At 43.4% G+C, this 16158-nt stretch overlaps 2 protein-coding genes across 2 annotated transcripts in view; one reads left to right on the forward strand and one right to left on the reverse strand.

The window, feature by feature from the left end:
* Nucleotides 1–3067: 3067 nt before the first annotated feature.
* Nucleotides 3068–12993, reverse strand: si:dkeyp-69b9.3 (myocardin). Its single transcript, XM_063879733.1, has 15 exons — nucleotides 12909–12993; nucleotides 10758–10811; nucleotides 9876–9931; nucleotides 9333–9399; nucleotides 8503–8628; nucleotides 8184–8380; nucleotides 7915–8055; nucleotides 7145–7310; nucleotides 6862–7045; nucleotides 6596–6737; nucleotides 5903–6484; nucleotides 5700–5798; nucleotides 5415–5552; nucleotides 5278–5332; nucleotides 3068–5192 (listed from the first exon to the last, which is right to left on the reverse strand). Exons 1-15 carry the CDS (start codon nucleotides 12961–12963, stop codon nucleotides 4771–4773), a joined length of 2484 nt encoding a protein of 827 aa, XP_063735803.1. The 5' UTR covers nucleotides 12964–12993; the 3' UTR covers nucleotides 3068–4770.
* Nucleotides 12994–15905: 2912 nt separating this feature from the next.
* Nucleotides 15906–16158, forward strand: part of rps9 (ribosomal protein S9) — a 145282-nt gene continuing 145029 nt past the window's right edge. The window contains exon 1 of the mRNA XM_063879313.1: nucleotides 15906–15918. The gene's annotated coding sequence lies outside the window, so the exon portion shown is untranslated. The remainder of the gene's footprint in view (nucleotides 15919–16158) is intronic.

A 16158-nucleotide genomic window follows, 5' to 3' on the forward strand; every position in this document is an offset into this window, starting at 1 on the left:
TACTGTCTGGGACAACCTTTATAGTAGATCTAGTGTTGATACATAATATGATTTGGTGTGATGTAAGTTTTAACATGAACATTTTGTATTATATTTAAGAGCTTTATTTGGTGGTATTTTACCTTGTGATGTATAGCTACATTACTGTTTCGTATACAGTACAATACTGTGTCATTGGGAAGATTACCCATCAAGCTATGTAGATGTTGGGACTGCTTCATGGATGTTTAAGAGGCCCATGGCTGCACACACTTTTTAATGTTACTTTTTGATGTCAATCTTTGATCAGAATCCGAATACATTTATTCGTCCCACAGAGTGGAAATTTACATCAGACATAATTTGGGAAAGTAAGTTTCCTGGTAAATATATCAGTCATTCTTTATCATGAAACAAACCATGTTTTTATCCTTTAATTGTTTCATGTTACAGCAATGGAAATAAAATTTTTAAAAAAAACAAACAAAGAGCAACAAAATAGAAAATCTATTAAGACTTTAATTTTCTTATTGCTTTTCAATTCAATTTTGGACAGTGGTTGATATCTTTTACATGAATAAGTTACATAATAAATAAAGCAAACATAATATAAAGCATTTTCTCTCACGTTTTCACATAAGGCATTTATAGCAGCAGACATTGCCAACAGAGTTTCATTAACCTGAAATAGTGTTTCCAGTTGACATCTGCCCTAACCAGCTTCAAACAGGACAGTTTAAAACCCAGATCAAAACAGAAGAATTTTACCTGCGTTAAAGTCAAACAAGGCAAAACTATCTCAGGGGTGTTCCAGGAAACTCTGCACCAGTGTTTGGAAATTAAATAAGAAACAAGGTAAACACTGGTTTCGGCCGTAAAGCAGTGGAAGTCACAGGAGGTAGCATCTTACTCTCCTGCCAATCATTTTCTGTCCTTTTTTTATTCGTGCAGCAGGCAATGTTTATTGATCGCAATGATTATCATAGCCATCGATTCACATTCAACTGCATTTTTCATAGTCGCTGTAGTTAAAGCTGTACAAGAATTCCTTCAACATAAAGCTGTGTTGAAGGTTTGCCGATGCACAGATATCCTCTTCCAATAATTTACCATGGCTGTCTTGCTTAGTAAGACACCGGTTCATCATCAGAACAAGGAACTGACTGGCAGCAACACCGAAACATTTGCATACAAAAAACATGACATGATGACCTTGGATCTGCCAGTGTATGTGCCCTTTACACAAATCATATTGCACTCAGCACTTAACCTTTATTTTAACACAATACTTTGGAGACTGAGAAGGGGACCAGACTTAGGGCTTATAAAAAAAAGACTTCCAGTTTCCAAAATGATTGTGCAATTTCGCTATGGCAATTAAAAAGTAGAGGAGATCTGTTCATTTTGTATCAAGTATGGTAGTAACCTCAACTATGAAACTTCAGAATAAGAAGAAAGAATCATAAACTCACTTGAAGTGATTTGAAAAATTTTTTTTGCAAATGATTGAGGATAAAAGCAAGATTTGGTCAATAACAAAACTTCTCCAAATACTTTGTGTATTCTACTCTTTTGCATTCAATAAATCGTTTTCTGTAATGTCTTTCACAAAGGATTTCACACATGTCATGGTGGAATTATATAGACATTACTCCAGTGCAGTTGCCTGTGTTAAAATGTGCTAATCGTGCTTTAGTGGGGAGCATGTGCAGCGGGCCAACACGGATTGGGGTTAATTCGGCAAAAGATTTTTCGCAAAGGGAGGAAAAGGTCTCTTTGGAGCATTTCGCACTAGGGGCCGACTCCTGAGACTTGACAAATGTGCTTTCTGATGAACGAACACACCTGAGTTTTGCCCCTGGCAGAGCAATGAATGTTGGTGACAATTGGTCATCTGAAAGACCCACAGCTTTTTCTTGCCTGTCTTGGCATGGTTTTCACTTCAACAATACACACAAACAGGCCCAATGTCATATCTCGTCTTTCGCGTGAATCATAGCAGTGTGTGCATGTACAAAGGCACCTGTTGGTCAGACACAACGTCAGACCCCAAACACTCGACATAGCTTTCACCACACTGCACTTTCACAAGTAGCACACTCACACATGCTTGTTTGCGCTTGTGCCAAGCTTGCATTCCTCTGCTCGCGTGTCCACACGCGGGTTAAGTTTGAGCCACACAAGCTGTCGCTCTGTCTGGCTTTACACCTCAAATGGCTTTATGAATGCTAGACCCCATGACTGAATCAACACCAAGTGGCCCTCGACCCAATCCGACAACGAGCTGGATCAATGTAGAAACTTACCAGCGCACCAGGGCTGAATAATATGCCCAGGTTTCTTGTAGCCTGCAACATGGCGTGGAGTGTGTCGTCCACGATGTGTCGCTTGTTACCATTCTGGCTCCCAGCTTCTTAACAGCGCTCTGCAGTCTATGGTGCTTGTGTTTGGCTCTCTTTGCCCATCAAACCAGTTTCTCTCCTGCAATGAATCACTCTCGACATGCGTGAGCTTGCTTGCAGCCTTCAAGATCGAGGATATTCACAAACTGGGCCCTTGTATGCATTTTCGCCCATTCATACTCACAAAAACGTTCCATCAACCACAACTGATTTCCAACCACCAGCTGCTTACCTATTAGCAGATTCAGTCTCCCAACCTGATGCAGGTCTACAATTTTGTCTCTGGTCTCCTTTGACAGCTCTTTGGTCTTGGCCATAGTGGTTTGGAGTATGACTGTTTGAGTTGTGGACAGGTGTCTTTTATACTGATAACGAGTTCAAAAAGGTGCCATTACTACAGGTAACGAGTGGAGGACAGAGGAGCCTCTTAAAGAAGAAGTTACAGGTCTGTGAGAGCCAGAAATCTTGCTTGTTTGTAGGTGACCAAATACTTATTTTACTGAGGAATTTACCAATTAATTCATTAAAAATCCTACAATGTGATTTCCTGGATTTTTTTTTCTCATTCTGTCTCTCATAGTTGAGGTATACCTATGATGAAAATTACAGGCCTCTCTCATCTTTTTAAATGGGAGAACTTGCACAATTGGTGGCTGACTAAATACTTTTTTGCCCCACTGTAGTTATCAGACAATACAAATGTTCAAGATGTAATTGAGCCAATAAGAGCTCTCCAAAATGATTGATGCAACATTTCGCTAATTAAGGGCAGAATATAAGTTCATGTAGAGGAGATCTTGTATCTAAATTAGATTTGTCTTGTATGGCACAGGTTAATGGTAGTTAACCCTCATCAGACGTTATACTTCATGATATTAAGCAGGGTTGTGAATGGAATCATAACTCACTGAAAGTGTATTATGCAAACAAATAATGTGCCCGTTTCTGCACGACCAGTAACTCATGCAGGATGAAAAGCAAGATCTCTGTCATCATTAAGAAACTTCTCCAAACATATTATTTTGTGCTAATTCTACAGTGCATTTTCATTAAATATAAATGGTCGTTTTTGTATATTGAAATATACAGCAAAGATTTAACAATGTCAAATAATACTGGTGGAATTAATAATAAATAAATTAAACTAAGTGAACAGGTGTGGCCTTGGGGTTGGGTTATAAATTGTGCTAAATCGTGCTTTTCTAGTAGCCGGGTAAGCACTGTGCAGCGGGCCAGACACGGTTGGGGGTTAATCAGGGAACAAAATGACCACCTGTTTTCGCAAAGCGAAGAGGAAAGGTCCCTCTGATTGGAGCATTTGTATGGGCACTATTTTTGGGGTGGTTGCCTGATTGCTCTCCTTGAGAACTGTGACTTAAACAAGGTAATGTGACTGTTCTGATGATTACACTGGATAACTACACTGGAGTTATTGCCCGCTGGCAATGAGCATACAATGAAATGTCTGGTCTGAAATATGGACATAAAAAGCCACAGCTTTTTTTTTTCTCTGTCTTCGGCATGTATCCTCTCACCGTTCAATCGTAATACACACACAAACAGGCACACTTAATTGTAACCAAACAAATAACTACAAGTGCATTTGGCGTTGAAATGTACATGGAAGCAGTTGGGTGTTGACATGTACAAAAAAGAAGCAGCCTTGTGTGGTCAGACACACAGTCAGACATATTGAACACACACATACTCGACACATAAGCTTTCACACACACTTGCACGTACACAAGAGCACACTCACACACACTGCTTGTTTGCTGCTTGTGCCAGCTTGCTTCCTCTGCATGCCGACTGTGTGTCTGGCACCGGGGTTAAGGTCTGGAGCCACACACAAGCTGTGCGCTCTGTCTGGCTTTTACACACTCTAAATGGGCTTTATGAATGGCTAGGACTCAATGACTGAATCAACACCAGGGGCCACACTCGACCCAATCCGACAACGAGTTTTGGAGATAAGTCAGAAACAACATTCTCCCAGCGCATCCAGGAAGCATGTTTAAATTAATATGCCACGAGGTTTTCTTTTGTTTAGCACTGCAAACATTGTGCTGTGGAGTGTGTCAGTCCACAGATGTGTCGCTTGTTTACCATTTCTGGCTGAGCCCAAGTGCTTTTAAACAGCGCTCTGCAGTGTCTATGTGTGTGCTTGTGTTTGTGCTCTCTTTGCCCCATCAAAGCCATGTTTAATCTCTTCGCTGCAATGAATCCAGCTCTCGACATTGCGTGGAGCCAGTGACTCTGACAGCCTTTCAATGATGGAGGATATTCACAATCTTGGGCCCTTAGTGGGATGCATTTTCGCCCCATTCACTACCATCACAAAAAAACGTTCACATACAGTACCTACAAACACTGATGCACACAGAATTCCTCACCACTGCTCTATCATTAGATCCAACACTCGACTGACATTCAGATCTGAATCCAGACTGAAGTCTGACTCAACAAAAGGAGCTGTCGGGGGAGTAAGAGGGCGGAGGCCAGATGTCAGTGTTTCAAGCCAGTCAGCAGCGTCAAACGATGTCAGAGCCCGTCGTTTCCGGGACTTCCCAGTGGACGGCAAAGGGGAAGTACAAATGGGAGGCGGGAGAGGAGCTGGGTTCACCTGGCTGGGATTTATTACAGCTGGAGATGGAGGGAGTTCCAGTAACAGAGAGGAGCAAAGAGGTGAGGGCAGGAAGCTGTCATCCCTATGCTGCTGGGAGGCCTGGCACTGATCTGCTTGAGGAGGAGGCGGCGAAGGGCCCGGGACTGAGTAAGCAGGGGATTTATGATCACAGACATTAACAGAGCCTGTAACAGAGGTAGTAAAAAGGATAAGACATTAAAATAAATATGAGTTTAAGTTGTATTCTTTTTTTAATCATGGGACACTTACCAACACAAGCTATGGGCTCATCTAGAATGTCATCTATGGACTGCCGAGGGTCCATCTGTGGCCAAAAGAAACACTTAATACCAACTGGGTAAAAGTAACTTTCTATGATGTCTTCCTGATCAGCCACAGAATCTAACCTGTGCTTTCTGGATCGCCTCCTGTAGTTCCTCCTCCAAGCTGCGAACACTGGGCAAGGTCTGAACTGGACTCGCTGTAATCTGCACTGGCAGCTCAAAATCCTGGCCAATCACATCACATGGTTGGCAGCAAAACACCTGATTAGAAAGCAGGGGTAAATTAGTTGACAGCTGGGTGATGGGAGTTTGCTCACATGTTTGACCAGTTTAACAGATTGAAGGTTCTGTAGTGTGCCCTTGAAAAGTGATTATCCAAGATGTGTGTGTATTGATTTGTATGTTTACCTGTGTAAACAACACCTCCGTCTGTGTGTCTGTTTCTTGCTTCCCTCTGGAGCATCCAGGATCCTGTTGCAGGAACGGATGAAGAGATCCCCCACAAGACTGTAAGAGATAATACATTACAACATGAATGATTCTGGAAAAGCAGTCTTCCTGTTATTCTGCATCTCATTATAGACCAAAGATCCAAGCCAGTCTCTGCACACCTCGTTGCCAGTGCTGGTGGTGCGGTCCCTAGGCCTGCTCCGTAACCTCTCCCTCATTTCCAGCTCCACACTCAGCTCCTGCTGCTGCTGCTGCTGCTGCTCATTCTCACTTCTCCAGGGAGTCCCACACTGCAGGGGCGAGGACGACGACATGGGGAGACTGGGACTTGGAGTTCCTGAGGCGGTGCTGGCAGGAGCCAGGAAGACAGCGTTGGAAAGACATTGTTCACCCGCCAAACTGACTGAAGCATTCGAGAAACCATTCGGCACATTGTTCAGAATTCCATTTTGAGCGTCACTGAGAATCCCATTAGGGACTACTCTATCCGGGATGTACATCTGTTGGTTCGGGCTGCTGCTGGGGGAGTCTTGTCCAGAGCTGGAGCTTGAGCAGGGGCTCTGGCTGGATGGCAACAGGGCAGTAGGGGTGAGAGGCTCCAGGCTGGTACCCAGCTGGCAGAGGGGAGCAGGGGTGATGCAGGAGTGAGGAATCTGAAATGGGCGGAGACGCTGCAACAGAGTTGGCTTTGTGCCGGAGACGGGGAGGCCACGCTTTCGCAGCTGCTGCCGTAACTCTGATACCTGAGGAAAGGGAAGAGCAGAAAGTGGAGGGGAAAAGGATACTTAAGAGTTGTCTTCACCATTCAATGTAAAAAAAAAAACAATCTTTCAGTGCTTTCATGCTTTTCTTACTGTTAGATCAACGAGATTTGCAGGGAGAAGCTCAGGCTTGGATGCAGAGTTTGTTTCTGAAGGGGTGTGGTTTGTTGTGGCGGGGACAGGTTGGGGGTTCACTGGCATGGCTCCAGAGGACTTCACAAGATCATTGTGATCACTGGAGGATTTATAGAAGCATTTACTCACCTTAAGTGTCTGAGGACTAATAACTCATTAACTAAGCGGATAGTTGTGTGGTTTAAACAATCTGGATTTCCTAACGCTGCATCAAATTTGCATACCTGGGCACAACTGTGAGCTGTTGCTGCTGCTGCTGCTGCTGTTGTTGTTGTTGTTGCTGTTGTTGTTGTTGTTGCTGGTTTTGGAGGATTTGCAGCTGGAGGAAGACCTGCTGCTGTTTCAGTATATGGGAGTAGGCTGGATCTAAGGACTGGGTAGGAGCAGGACTCTTCTGTTTGGCTCCTCCTAGAAATAAAGAAATAAACATTATTTGAAGGAAACATTTAAACAATGGACAAATCGATAGAATGTGTGAATACATGAAGCAAAGTATTGTATCCATACCTCCAGTCCCAGACCCTCCTCTCTGGTCTGGAGGAATGTACTGGTGATATTTGAGTTTCCTCATTTTGGGTTTGGTGTCGCGCGGTTTCCGTGGGCGGGGAAGATGGTTGAAGTTGAGGGAGGTGGGCAGTGAGGAGGTGCAGTTGGGGCTGGGAGGCTGAGCTGTCTGTAAAGAGAAACATTTCCCACAATTCAGCTCTACTGTGGTCTCTAATTTCAAAAGCAGTATATATAATATCTCAGAGAAATTGTCAAGTCCTTTCACATTGTCAGACGGCATTTGCCCCATGTCAAGGTTAAACTCTTACATGAAATGTTCAAATGCCTCGCAAATCTCCAGATGACAGCATGTGTGTTTCTGACATGTAGCCATGCTGCTTTTGTGTGAATGCGTTAACCTGCAGGGCAAATACTGAGCTCCCCCAGAAGTGCAAATTGACAGTAATGAATGCAGAGCAGCATACAGCAGAGCATTGTGTTTGACAAAACAGACGAGTGACCATGCTGTTAGGATGAAGACCTCGACAATGCTCTTTTATTGTTTGTGCTGAATACCTGCTGTGACTACATGTCGCGATAACGAGCACATACAAACACATACCAAATATAGATGTTGTTTTTTTCTCGATGGAAATGTGATAAAACATGTATTTGACTGAATTCTTGACATTATAATTTTAGAGTCATAAAATTATTCCAAACAAACATGGCCCTTATGAAATTTAAATGAGCCACAAAAGGATTGGATGCATGCACTAACCCCACATTACCTTTGGCAGCAGGGGTGTGGTCTGAGAGGTCAGGTACATCCCATTGGGTCTCCCAGTTGTTACCATTGCGTTTGAGTCAGAAAGTGTTACACTCATGGGTTGTCGAATGCCCTCGGTTGCCGGGAGCAATGCCAAACCAGGCTGAAGGCAGAATAACAGACCATCAGAGTTGACATTATGAGATGATTATGTGTTTATCAGAGTTTATTGGTAGGAATTAATTCATCAGACTTCCTTGGTGAGTCCTCATCTCAGAGTTGTTTCCTCACCTGTGAATGTCCGGGGCTTTGGATCAGGGGCGGGCCCACAGCTGAGAAGTCACTCAGTAATTGGTCACCTGAGAGCCCTGGCAATGAAGAAAAGGCTGGTGATTGATGAACGCCATGATGCTCAGTAGGCGAGGAGGAGGGGCAGGAGGAAATGTCATCTTCGAAGACATCAGCGGACAGAGGGAAAGAGGCAGGACCTGAGGAAATGAAAAGTGAAAGGAGGTAAGGTCAAAGCAGGAGGAGAGGCAATTGGGTGGGGGGGGGAATAAATGTGTGTGACTGTCTGTGTGCCTGTGCATGAGGATGTGTGTTGACTCACGGTTCTCCAGGGGCAGTGTGTGTTCGTGCTGTTGATCCACAGGCCCTGGCGGACGCTGGATCCTTTCAGTAAGGTCCTGCGTCTGCCGAGCCTTCTTCTGCCTCGGGGCCCCACACAAAGTTCTCTCTACAGGGGCACGGAGAAATGGTGCATATAAGTGGAGAGATGGGGGGGACAGATGGGAGAACGGCAGAGAGGAGAGGGGATTTGGAGAGAGAGAAGCAACAGGATTTCAGAACATATGTGATGTGAGCGTGGCACAACGGTGTTGCCACAGGCAGTCAATCCACATTCAAACCAGCAGAGGCATCAGAAAATAGTAAACACTCCTGTCCATAGGGAGATGTTCTCCCTTGGAAGTGAACACACACATTCACCCAACATTTAAAAAAGGGCAGAAAAGGAAATGAGGGAGTTTGAAAGGCCTGATGTTATAATAATAGTCTTTTCAAATTAAAAAGGAGGTTAAAGGGTGTGGAGAACAGAGAGAGATGCCAGTAAACAACGGCTCTGATCCCTGGATGGTTGGTGAGTTTATCAGACGCTGTCAATCACTGATATGTTTGCAGGCTGCTTAAAATGCAGAGTTACAGTGTACAACAAGGTCACATATCTATTTAACTGACAGCTGATGAAACACCAAGCCTATCGCCAGATTTACACGCTTCAATTCCTCACACTGTACAACAGGAAGCGTAGAGCAGAGAATGTGTGATAAAATACAGACAGCAAGGAAGAGAGAGAGGGAAATATGCCACTATGCAATTTGTTGGGAGGACACAGGGTAAAGCAGGAAGGAGACAGCTACATTACTGTATGCAGGGCATCACCTTGTGCAGTTTCAGCATTGAGACCACCAGGGGGCAACTTTTTTGCAGCACCATCTTCAGCAAGACGCTGCATCAGGAAACAGCAGGTCAAACCAACAGCCCACAGATTACATTGCATTTTATTCAGATAAATCTAAATAACACTGAACTTTAATGCCAATGTAGCCTGATGACTTTAACACCACAGTGTCGCTTAGAACATTTGCAAAGTCTATGAAGGAATGGATCCTGTGTAACAGCGAGACTCACCACTGTAACTGGTCAAATTACTTATTTTAAGGGGAAAAACTGACATACTGGTACACCTAATCATTGCTTACAAGTCATGTTAAATAGTATCTTGTGAGCATAAATAAGACACTTTAATAAAAAGTGTCTTCGTTATGAAGTACCTACTATATTCAACCATATAAATTATTAGAAATGCTAGGTGTGGAGAAATTGTTTTCATGGCTTACTCATACTGCAGCAACAGGATTATTTGATCTATAGTGTGAAAAAGTCATGCGGTTGTATATTATTGAGAAACTGGATTCTACTCACCAGAGCTTCACTCTGGTCTTTCTCTGCTTTTTTAGGTGGGCACGCAGGTTTTAGCCCTATAGAAACAGAGAAGATTATATGATATAGAATAGGTTATATGATGAAATGACAAAGCAGTAGTTGTTGTTTTTGTTATTTTTAGAGGATTCTAGTATAGTAGAGGAGCAACTCAGGTGAACCAGAGCATCAACAAAGCTTTTCAGCCTTCACTCATCTTTCCAAGTTACAGCATGGATCTGTGGTGCTCTTTTGTGTCGGCAGGATATGAAGCACTTTGTGTGCACCCTGCTTCAGCCTCATGCAGTGAGGGGGGCTGAAGCAGGGTGCACAGCATATCTACACAGTCCTGGAGATTGTTTTTGTATCTATAGCCTACTTAATTACTGTATATTGCATTTAGTGCAGAGATCTTGGTGAATTTATGTCTATTTTATGCTCATATTAATGCATGATATTTATATTTCCATATTTATTTACTGAAATATTTGTAACAAATCCTTACATTTCTCCTTATTATTAATGTGAACACCATGTACTTTTTGCATATCATGTATATTTCTGTTTACCGTAGCATAACCCTAACCCCCTGATTCATAAAACACATATTTCATCGTCCTGAATGAAAGGTTTTTCAGATGAATGAATGGAAAAGTTGTGCATTATACATTGACATCAACCTCTATGCTCAGGCACAACAAGAGGTTTTAACTAATATAATTAACACAAAAAATATATTAGACTCCAAAAGAACAATAAAAATAAGAGTAAAAGCATGTCAATACAATAAAACCAACAAAGATGTTTACAAATCAATAGGTAATCATGTGTCAGTGAAAAGAGGTGACCAATCAATCACGATGTAAATGACACACACAGACTAACCTGAGTCTGCATTGATTTCACTCTGCCTTCGGTTCTGAATCCTCAACTGCAGGACTGAAAGACAAGAACAGAGATTAAGTTGCTTTGCTAAAGACAAACAAATACAAATTTTAAATAAATCACAAGTTACTCAGATACAGAACATTGTTTTGATTTGAAGGACAAATGATCTGGCAAAAAGAAATGGCTCTGACGTATAAAGGAGTTGAGCAATGCAAACAGCAGGATCATCGTTAGATGATACAGCCTTGTAAATTACTTCACCTCGAGCTTTGCAAGCCTTATGGATTATGTATCTCCTTGCATGCCTGCACAGACCTACACACCTCCAAATGCACATTAGCATTCAGTACATACACAAACAGGTGAAGCAGGGCAGGGCATGATACATGTCGGTGAGTTTTGAGACCTGAGAGAAATGACGAGGGGAAGGGGGGGGGCTGTGCAGGGGGGGGCTGAGGGCAGTGACTATTTATCTCTCAGTATGTCTATTTCTGTTAGTCCCATCCCCCCTTCAGCTGTCCCTCTCTCTCCACAAGCTTCTCATGCATCCCCTCCTCCTCACGTCATCCTCATTTGTGCCTTCCTGTCTCTCTGACAACTCAAAACAAAAGTTTAACGTTGTAAAAATCTGGATTTAAAGCTGATTATCCCACTGTGCTCTGCTGTCCTAACAAGTCAGGCCAGCAGGGTTTATCACACTGACGTATCTGTTTGATTCCAGTGTGCGTATGAGTGAGTATCTACAATGTTGTTCAGCTTGTTTCGCCTTTATTGAGTAGTAGAAGAAGGCAGCAAAGGGATAGGAACACAGGCCACAGTGGTATAAACTCAGCCTTAATATGGGCTACTGCTCTACCATGTGAATTACCAAGGTCCTGTATCTACATTTTAAATTGGAGGTCCCGATATAAGCCATAGACTTTTTAAAGACATTACCTAACAAGCACTACTGTACATAATGGTCCCCAGCATGTGGGTCAGTCCTCATTAGATGATCAACAAGATAAGACTAAATAAATATTTCACTCTGAATTATGTTAATAACTTTCTTAGGAATAATTTTTTGCAAATGTCTTGTAAATACTATGTTTCACCTCTTCTTAAAATCATTCCAATTAAACACTCTTCTCACAACTCATAGATGAGATGAAGGGTTGCGGGTTGACTTTGTTTAAAGGTTAGGAGCCAGTATTTTAACATTATGAGTACAACATTGACTCTAAGCATGTAACGTATTTCTACTTTTGTGACATTTTGTGTGGTAAACACCAACGATAATCGCATCAGAATAAATAAGAACTCTAACAACCTACATCATATATATTAATGGCTGACAAAAGCCAATGTTTTTTCCACAAAGAACCAACATGAGTTTGATGTCGCAGCAGACTTTATGGTCTAGCAGAGACTCTGCTATGTACATACATGATGTCAAACAGAGCAGCTGCCCTGAGGAATCACGTTTTCCAGCAGGTGTTTGTTCACCTAGGGGACTGCGTCTGTGTCATTTCCCTGCTTTCCTATTTTACCAGCCGTTAACGACAGCTGCCTGGGAACACAACAGCAGCCGCTACAACTTGTAGGGAAACTTAAATTATGCAGTTATTTAATGCTGTTTGTCACAGAATGCCAGTTGTCTCCTGAAAGTTGTAATCAGTAAAGTAATGCATTGGATTGACTCGGTAATATCATTTGGAAATCATTTCAGATAACCTGTGAATATTTTGCCCTCAACATATTGAGAATCTGTAAAAGTAAAACAATCCAGGACTTTGTTTATGTTTGATTGTAGGTTATTAACATATGCAATCATTTTGTTAGGGAGTTACTCATTTATTTGAATAAGAAAGATTCCTGGTAAAGGCCAACTGTCTGTTTTTCCATGCCTATCAACAATGGTGTCACACAGTATCATGAGCACATCCGTTGGTCTCAACCTCAGCTGTCTACACATCTACTCAAGACACGTGTGTATCAATCACTTAATACATTCACCATGATCAATACCATCACTCTATTGATCACATGATAAATAATGTGGCACACCAGCGAATAACCCTCTCCAACACTTCACCTCTGCATATTGATGTCAATGTTGCCAATTACGCCCCAGATATAAAGCCATTGTTGAGACTTCAAGATCCTCACCTGAGCGGAACTTGTTCCTGATGAGAAGCGACCTCTCGGAGGCCAATAGTGTCATGGTGGAGGAGAGGGTTGGGGCAGAGAGAGGAAGTTCCTGGTGTCGCTCTACCAGGAGGAATGGACCCCTCTCCTTCTGTCTCTCACTGGTGCAGAGAAGCAGAGGAAGCAGGGTAGTGAGAGAGACAGATGCTTGTTAATCCACTGATAGACACGAACCGATATTGATAGAGGCACACAAAGCACAGCGGAGATAGATGGAGGGGGAAATAGAGACGCCTACAGGCAGACTGAACACTGCGGCGAGCTGCTCTGGCAACAGCAGGCCTCCCTATAGACAGCCTGTCATAATCACACAGAGAGTCACACAGGGCCCCCCACAGAGACAAACTAACGATACAGAGAATTAAACAGACAAGAAGGCTTTTAGAGAGAGGGGGGTGACGGAGAAAGAAGCCCCAGCAGATACTCAGACGTCAGGGCCGATTGTGACGGACAAACATGAAGTGGCAACACCTACAGCATCGCACAACACACTCACACTGTGACAGCAGGACCGCAAATGTGTCATGCACTAAAAGAAGTGGGGCTACCTCGCTCAAATAGAGAGAGCTGGAATCTACATAAGCTGCATTAGTGCACACACACACAACCTATTAACAATATTGATTTGAGCTGGCCGGCCACAGAACACCCAGAGGAAGCCTGTTTGAAGGGAATAGACAAACACACACACACACACACACACACACACACACACACACACACACACACACACACACACACACACACACACACACAAATACACATGTTGTGAAGTAGCTGAGGTTATGCATACTAAATCACCACAGGGCTTTTCCTATTCCCACACACACACATCTCACTTTTTTACAAAAGTCCAAAAAGAAGGCTTCACACTCATAAATGCAATTAACTAACAAGCAATTGATTTAGATTTCTTGTTTGCCACAGACATATTTTACAGTACAGTACAGAGGCACAAGCAGGCACTGAAAACACAGAGAGAATAAAAGCAAGAGAATGAAAGAGAATACTTACAGGAAAAGAGAGAATTGAGTCCCTCAGGGGAAATTGAGAGTGGATTTAAGATTAAATTGAAAGAGGTGCGAGATGGAGGAAGAGAGGGAAAGAGAGAACTTCGTAGTGCGTTTAATGACGATTCCTTTCTTTCATGTTCTTTTCATATCCTTTTTTTTCTTTTGCCCCTTTTTCACTTCTTTTCTTTCCCCTAAAGGTGAAGTGCAAAGAGAAAAAGGATCAGTGGTTCCCTCTTCCCTACTGCGATACAAACTCACCCTCTCTACCTCTGCCTCACTCTCTCTGCCCCCTCTCCCCATCCGCCCCAATGCATCCTGGATCCTTGGTGCCAACTGTGAGCGACTGTCAAACTTTCCCCCTCCCCCTCCCCCTCCACAGTCTCGTCTCCCCCCTCCCCTCCCGTATAGCAGCAATTCACTCCCCCCTGACATATGCTGACTGATTGATTTAGGAGCAGAATCAAAGACAATATTTGTGTTCGTTTGTACGTGACTTCAAAGAAAAGTAGACTCACAGGTGAAGTTAGTCCAGTAGTGTTAGGAGCTGAATTGCCACATAATGTGATGGATAGAAAAGTGAAGGCAGGATAAAGAGACGCTTTATTACAAGGCAGCGAGAAAAGCCCGGGAGTGTTTTGGACTCACATCAAATCATGTACTGCAGCAGCACTGCAGGCTCATATGCTCCTGTCAAGACACCTTTGGGTCACCCTGTTTAAGTGATTTAGTGCTGTTTGTGTGCAACTACACCTGTGTGTGTGTGTGTGTGTGTGTGTGTGTGTGTGTGTGTGTGTGTGTGTGTGTGTGTGTGTGTGTGTGTGTGTGTGTGTGTGTGGCATGTGAGTGTGTATGACACGACTGAGAGTCACAGGTCAGTAAGTCAGTGTCCGTCAGCATATATTTTACAGTATGTATCGGTGCCGGTGCCAAGCAAAATCACTCGAGTTTAACCTCAAGCTTCCAAAGCAACTTGGTTGAACATGTAGGAGAGTGCTAGCGAGCATGCTCTCTACTTGTGTGTGTGTGTGTGTGTGTGTGTGTGTGTGTGTGTGTGTGTGTGTGTGTGTGTGTGTGTGTGTGTGTGTGTGTGTGTGTGTGTGTGTGTGTGTGTGTGTGCTGTAGGGCTGCAGAGGGAGAAAAGTGGGGGAAGTGAGGTCGTTGCTGGAGCACCTGTTCAGTCGATTTGACAGACAGGCCGGTGTGTGCTGGTTCAGCAGGTCGTTGGGAGGGAGAAACAGAGAGGGGAGGTAGAGAGGGTGAGGACACAGCAAAAGTTGGAGAGGCAGGGAGGGTGTACCACAGGGGGAAGTCTTTACTGAGGGGACAGGAAGAGAGCTGGGGCCAGGACAGGGAAACAGCATGGGAAAAAAGGGGGTTGCTCTCATTTCATCAGATGTGAAAGCAAAGAGAAAATGACTCGGAGATCCACTAATCGGAGAACACGGAGCAGAGATAGCAACGCATGGGCCAATTACGGTTACCATGGAATAAAATGGAACAACTAATGGAACACAAAATGAATGGGAACCTTAATTGAATACGAGGTTATAGACTGACAGCTCTTTTTGCACAGAATGTCGGCTTTTTTCATCATTATCGAATCTCACCTTTGACTGCTTTTCCTCTCATGCCCTGTAAATGCATTTGACACACACACACACACACACACACACACACACACACACACACACACACACACATTTATATAAACAAGGACTGCACTGACAGCATGGCACATTATTGAGGGAGAGGTGATGTAATTGCCTATTCCTCTGGTTCCCCTGAACAACCACACCCTCTCGTCTACAGCCTGGTCTCCCTCTCTGATTAACACCTGTTACCCTCCTCTCTCCCTCCCTCTCTCTCTCCTTCCTTCCCTCCCTCTTTCCCACTTTCTCTCTCACACACACTTACATACACTCCATAGTGTTAATCCTGCACTGTGTCTGCTGAGCGAAGAGGCTTGCAAGCTGCTAACCTTTCCCTTGTGAAATATCATATTTCTCAGTTTAATTCTGGACTCATCTTTTTTCTGCAGGGCTCTGCCTTCACATGCAACACATAGACTGAAAAGCATCATAAAGCTTGGATTAAAAATACATTCATGGGCGATTTCATATTTATTTCTAACCTGCCTCCTACCCTGCTGAAACTGCAGAGTTTGAATGTAGATCCAGATCTCCCCAGGCTCACTGTCT

Source organism: Eleginops maclovinus, chromosome 3, assembly GCF_036324505.1.
Source record: "Eleginops maclovinus isolate JMC-PN-2008 ecotype Puerto Natales chromosome 3, JC_Emac_rtc_rv5, whole genome shotgun sequence".
NCBI classification, from domain to species: domain Eukaryota; kingdom Metazoa; phylum Chordata; class Actinopteri; order Perciformes; family Eleginopidae; genus Eleginops; species Eleginops maclovinus.